Genomic DNA, 6,704 nt, shown 5'->3' with positions numbered 1-6,704 from the left:
AATTAGGAATCTTCACCAAGGCATGAATAATACAACGAAATCATGAAAACCACAATATAAGACCCACGATCATGCTTGACGCCAACGTATAGATACTCGTCACCATGCCTATACGTCGTACTCGACAAGAAGCAAATAGCAAATAGGACACAACTCCTAATCCCTCAAGCTAAGGTTAGACCAAACACTTACCTCGATGCAACGAACACAATTCAAGCCTCAACTACCGCTTTATCTCTTGTTTCTACCACCAACTCGCTTGTATCTAGCCACAATTTGCTTAACGATATCAATAAATGCTAAATAATTCAATTCTAATGCATGAAAATAGGTTTTATAAAGATTTCCCCAAAAAGTCAAAAATTGACCCCGAGCCCGCTTGGTTCAAACCCGAAATTCGGACCAAAAACCGATTACCCATTCCCCCACGAGCTCAAATATATAATTTGTTTTGAAATCAGACCTCAAATCGAGGTCCAAATCCCCATTTTTTGGAAAAACCTAGGTTCTACCCAAAATACCCAATTTCCCCCATGAAAATCATTGATTTCAAGTTGAAATCATGTTAAAAGATATTAATGATTGAAGAAAACTAGTTAAAAATGACTTACAATTAATTTGGAAAAGAAAGGTTGTTTGAAAAATCGCTTCTTATACTTTTGGGGTTTCGATAAATGAAAATAACTAGAAATCTCATCTATTTATACCTCTCTCAGACCCTCTGTGCGGATCGTACAAAATGGACTGCGGCCGCACAGGCTTCCTGAGGTACTGCGGTCCAGTGCCCTGTGCGGACCGCACAAAACGGACCGCGGCTGCACAGGTCTCCACCGCACACCACACGAAATCGAGCGCAACTGCGAAGGCTTGGCCTTGCTCACCACGGACCGCACAAATCCCACCGCGGTCGCGGAATCCCCACTGCGGCCATGTAGCTTCCACTGCGGACCGCGAGACCTGGCTTCAGAGACCTGCAACTTCTATGAATCTGCAACTTTGTCCTAAGTGTAAAAATATTCTGAAACTCACCCGAGCCCTCGGGGCTCCAAACTAGATGTCATACTAACTCAAAAACATCATATGGACTTACTCGTGTAATCAAATCATCAAAATAACCTCATGAACATCAAATTAAATCTCGAGATCAATGAAATTTTGTCAAAACTTCTTTAACATAAATTTTGCAATTTAAGTCCGAATCATGTCACATGACATCCGTTTTTCACCAAATTCCATAGAAATGTCTTAAATCATATATAAGACCTGTAGCGGGCGCCAGAACCAAAATACGGGCCCGATACCATCATGTTCTAATCAAATTTCATTTCAAATTTCTTTAAACAAATTCCAGAAAACAATTTCCTTTAAAAATTCATTTCTCGGGCTAGAGACCTCGGAATTCGATTTCGGGCATACGCCCAAGTCCCATATTTTCCTACGGACCCTCCGGGACCGTCAAATCACGGGTCCGGGTCCGTTTACCCAAAACGTTGACCGAAGTCAAATTAGCTCATTTTATAATCAAAACTTATCATTTTTCACAGATTATCATGTTTAAGCTTTTCGGCTACGCGCCCGGACTGCACATGCAAATCGAGGAGACTCTAAATGAGGTTTTCAAGGCCTCAGAACACAGAAATTTTGTTTTAAAACAAGTGATGACCCAAAAGGTCATCATATTCTCCACCTCTAAAACAACCGTTCGACCTCGAACGGACAAAAGAAAGAAGTACCTAAGTCGAGAAAAAGATGGGGATAACAGCTCCGCATATCGGACTCGGACTCCCAAGTCGATGCCTCAGCGGGTTGACCTCTCCACTGAACACGAACAGAAGGAAAACTCTTCGATCTCAATTGATGAACCTGCCGGTCTAGAATAGCTACCGGCTCCTCCTCGTAAGACAAGTCTTTTTCCAACTAGACAGTGCTAAAATCTAGCACGTGGGATGGATTGTCGTGATATTTCCAAAGCATGGACACATGAAACACTAGATGCACGGTTGATAAGCTCGGCGGCAACGCAAGTTTATAAGCCACCTCTCCCACTCGATCAAGAATCTCAAACGGGTCAATGAACCTAGGGACAAGTTTGCCCTTCTTCCCAAATCTCATCACGCCCTTCATAGGCGACACTCGAAGCAATACCCTCTCACCTACCATGAATGCCAAATCTCGAACCTTGCAGTATGCATAACGCTTTTGCCTGGACTGAGCTGTACGAAGCCTATCCTGAATAATCCTGACCTTGTCCAAAGCCTCCTGAACCAGATCCGTACCCAACAATCGAGCCTCTCCCTGCTTAAACCATCCAATCGGAGATTTACACCGCCTACCATATAAAGCCTCATAAGGAGCCATCTGGATACTCGACTGGTAATTGTTATTGTAGGCAAAATCTGCTAGAGGCAAAAACTGATCCCACGAGCCTCCATCAATGACACAAGCTCGGAGCATATCCTTCAAAATCTGAATAGTCCGCTCGGACTGCCCGTCCGTCTGAGGATAAATGTTGTACTCAACTCAACCTGGGTGCCCAACTCTTGCTGAACTGCTCTCCAGAAACACGAGTGATAGTAGGCAATATAGTTGATATTTACACCTTAATATGACCATACGTTGTTGTTGTTTTATAGATAAATTGACAACAAAATGCTCTAAATAGTGTTCTTTTCTTTAGCATGGAATATTATATGAGAGGAAGCAATATGGAGTGTTTTGGAGGAGATAATATGAAGAAAAACACCTACTCGAGAAGTACCCGAACAAAAAGAAGAATAAATGGCCCGGGCAAGAAGGCCACCGCGACCGCGGTGAACCGCGGCAGGTTACTGAAGTAAGGAAGAAAGGTTAGCTTTCACCGCGGACCGCGGTTGGCCGCGACCGCGGTGCACTATTCGCGCAGCTGGAAGTTTGAGGACCAAAGTGTAATTTCGGGGAAACTTTTGTAAAACCCTTATAAGCTTTAGAAACTTGCCCAACTGAGGGGGGAAGCTAATTTTAGACTACTTTTGGAGGAAGAACAAGTGTGAGAAGATCAACAAAACATTAGAGTTTTTCTATCTCCTCTTAATTCTTGCAATTTTACATTATGAACAATTTAGTAGTTTTCTCTTGTTTTGTTATGAGTAGCTAAGTACTTATCTAGGGTTGATGGAACCAATTGTTGGTTGAAGTTTTGACTCAAGTTGTTATAATCGAGCCGGATTTATGATATGATTGTTCAACTAAGTTTTGTATGGTGATTAATTGAATGGGCCCTTGATTAATCGTGTCTAATTACCTTTTATTGCTTGAGAAAGAGTATTAGGTTAGACAGCGGTTGAACAACACCACTTTTGTGTAATTGAAAAGATTCATTACTTGAACTTAAAAGTAGGTTTAGAGATAACAAAACTTTGGCGGTATACTTTAGAGTTGCATCACTATTGTCAACTAGAGTAGTTTGAGAGAATGCTCTAGTAAATTATTGTAGTTGATCGAGAGATAATTACAATAACCCATAGCTCTTAATCCTCATAGAGTATTATGGCAAGATTATAGCGGAAGAGTCAGGACCTAAACTAGCAATTGGGGAAATCACTGTCCTAGACCTTTTTACCATTGAATTATCTTTGTTTTAGCTTACCGTTGTTTTTAATAGTAGTCGAAGTAGTTAAACAAAAACCCAGTCGTTATTGATCAAAAATCTTGTATTTAGAGATTGATTGAGTTGATAATAACATTGCCGAAGAGGGTTATAGATAGGTTAGTTCCCTAAGGATTCGATTCCGTACTTAAAAACCGGATTATATTTGCAGCGACCGCTTTGTCCTTTAAAAGGCATAGTTGGGCATTATCAAATTTTGGAGCCGTTGCCGGGGAACTAACGGTGTTATTTATTACAACTTAAAAGTAATGTTAAAATTATTAGTTCAAATCAAATTTCAAAGTTGTTAAACAATTTTCATTGAAATTCTAACATTTGAACTCTTGTGGAATTCCGGTGTATGCCTAGAAATTCTTCGAGACTGGTAAAACAAAAGAAGGAAGATCAATACAAGAAATTCATGGACATGCTGCGTCAAATTCAGTTGAATATTACTTTGATGGATGCCCTGAGGGAAATGCCAGATTATGCGAAGATGATGAAAGACCTAATGTTACAGAAGTTTGATTTTCAGGACCTATCCACAGTGACTCTGACGCAGACCTGCAGTGCAGTAGTGACCAAACCGATGCCTCAAAAGATGTCAGACCCAGGTAGCTTCACTATTCCATGCACGATTGGGAGTTATGCCTTTGCAAAGGCATTATGTGATTTGGGAGCTAGCATAAATTTGATGCCTCTGGCTGTATACACCAAACTGGGCATTGGCAGAGCTAGACCGACTTCGATGCTGCTGCTGCTGGTTGACCGCACGGTAAAAAGGCCTACCGGTATTCTTGATGATGTGTTGGTGCAAGTGGGGAAGTTCGTGTTCCCTGCAGACTTTGTTATTTTGGACTGTTAGGTAGATAAGGAGATAACTATCATTTTAGGTAGGCCATTTTTGGCCACTGGGAGAGCACTGATCGATTGTGAGACTGGGGAATTAAAAATGAGACTGAACGATGAAGAAGTCATATTCAATGTTCAACAATCTATGAGGAGACCGAGTGAATATGCTAATTGCTCTCTAGTGGAGGCAGTGGATGTGATTTTGCAAGAAGATGATATGACCCTGACTGCTAAAGATCCATTGGAGGAATGTCTAACAAATTTAGAAGAGATGGATGGTGAAGGGTTAGCTGAGTGGGTCATGGCACTTGAAGGCCAAGGATTCTGGAAAAGGGACCCTCAATTCGAGTCCCTTGAGTTAGAAAAAAGGGCTACACCTCCAGCAAAGTCATCAGTAGAGGAACCACCCAAGCTGGAGCTGAAGCCGCTCCCAGCTCACCTCAGGTACGTTTTCTTAGGCCTTGATTCTACTTTGCCTGTTATTATATCATCCGTTTTGCTAGATGTGCAGGTAGAACAACTCTTACAGGTACTACAGGAAAGTAAGATTGTCATTGGCTGGACCATGACAGACATAAAAGGTATCAGCCCAACCTTCTGTATGCACAAGATTCTCTTGGAAGAAGGGCACAAACCTTCTAGAGAACATCAATGAAGGCTGAACCCGAACATAAAAGAGGTAGTAAAGAAGGAAGTGATCAAATGGTTAGATGCGGGAATCATCTTCCCTATCTCTGATAGCAATTGGGTCAGCCCTATCCAATGTGTGCCGAAAAAAGCGGGAATGATTGTTGTGCAAAATGAGAACAATGAGTTGATCTCAACTCGCACAGTCACGAGATGGCGGATTTGCATGGATTACCGAAAATTGAATACAGCCACCCGGAAGGACCACTTCCCCTTGCCTTTCATTGACCAAATGTTGGATAGGCTGGCCGGGCGATCACACTTCTGTTTCTTAGATGGATATTCGGGGTACAATCAGATATCAATAGCCCCCAAAGATAGAGAGAAAAAATCCTTCACTTGTCCTTATGGCATCTTCGCCTTTCGGAGAATGCCTCTTGGGATTTGCAATGCACCGGTGACATTTCAACGGTGCATGTTAGCCATTTTCACAGACATGATGGAGGATATTATGGAGGTCTTTATGGATGATTTCTCCATGGTGGGAGATTCATTCGAGGACTGTCTTCACAACTTAAGAAGAGTGCTCAAAAGATGTGCGGAGACAAATTTAGTGTTGAACTGGGAGAAGTGCCATTTTATGGTACAGGAAGGGATAGTCCTAGGACATCAAGTGTCCAGTAAAGGAATTGAGGTCGACCATGCTAAGGTTAACGTGATTGAAAAACTACTACTGCCCACTTCAGTCAAGGCGATGAGAAGTTTCCTTGGGCACGCCGGGTTCTACTGGCGATTCATAAAAGATTTCTCCAAAATTGCTAACCCATTATGCAAACTCCTTGAAAAGGATCACCCCTTTGTGTTTTCTAATGATTGCAGGTTAGCATTTGAGGAGCTGAAGAAGAGATTGGTGACTACACCCATCATTGTTGCACCCAACTGGGAGCAACCATTTGAGCTCATGTGCGATGCAAATGACTATGCCATAGGAGCAGTCTTGGGACAGTGAAAGGGTAAACTGATGCACCCAATTTATTATGCAAGCAGAACGTTAAGCGGTGCACAACTCAATTACACTATGACAGAAAAGGAGATGTTGGTTGTTGTTTTTTCATTCGACAAATTCAGGTCATACTTGATTGGCTCGAAAGTTATTGTTACACTGACCATGCAGCAATTAGGTACCTGATAGAAAAAAAGGAGTCAAAGCCACGCTTGATTCGATGGGTTCTTCTGTTACAAGAATTCGATCTGGAAATACGTGACCGAAAAAGGACACAAAACCAAGTAGATGACCACCTCTCAAGGTTGGAAGGATCTGAAAAGAAGGTAGAGGTTGAGGGTATAACAGAGACATTTCCGGATGAACAGTTACTGGCAATGACAATGGAGGAGGCACCATGGTATGCTGATATTGCTAATTATTTAGCAAGTGGTATTGTACCTTATGAACTCTCCTCAATTCAAAAGAAAAAGTTCTTTCATGATTGTTGGTATTATTATTGGGATGAACCTCTATTGTTTAAAATATGTGTAGATAACATGATTCGGTAGTGTATCCCCGAGAAAGATCAACATTCTATTTTGCAGGCTTGCCATG

At 41.8% G+C, this 6,704-nt stretch overlaps 1 protein-coding gene across 1 annotated transcript; it reads left to right on the top strand.

The window, feature by feature from the left end:
• Positions 1–4,046: 4,046 nt before the first annotated feature.
• On the top strand, positions 4,047–5,132 carry LOC142181756 (uncharacterized). Its single transcript, XM_075255266.1, has 2 exons — positions 4,047–4,400; positions 4,491–5,132. The coding sequence occupies exons 1-2, from the start codon at positions 4,047–4,049 to the stop codon at positions 5,130–5,132; spliced, it is 996 nt and encodes a 331-aa protein (XP_075111367.1).
• Positions 5,133–6,704: the final 1,572 nt, after the last annotated feature.

The sequence above is a fragment of the Nicotiana tabacum genome, chromosome 6 (assembly GCF_000715075.1).
Source record: "Nicotiana tabacum cultivar K326 chromosome 6, ASM71507v2, whole genome shotgun sequence".
In the NCBI taxonomy this organism is placed as follows: domain Eukaryota; kingdom Viridiplantae; phylum Streptophyta; class Magnoliopsida; order Solanales; family Solanaceae; genus Nicotiana; species Nicotiana tabacum.
The sequence above is the reverse complement of the archived record's forward strand: the minus strand, read 5'-3'. Positions and strand labels throughout refer to the sequence as shown.

Bases quoted from the DNA above. Each gene is read 5' to 3' on its own strand.
- LOC142181756 (XM_075255266.1), top strand. From the start codon at position 4,047: ATGGACATGCTGCGTCAAATTCAGTTGAATATTACTTTGATGGATGCC. The intron at 4,401-4,490 runs GTAAAAAGGCCT...TTGGACTGTTAG, and splicing joins TGCTGCTGGTTGACCGCACG to GTAGATAAGGAGATAACTAT.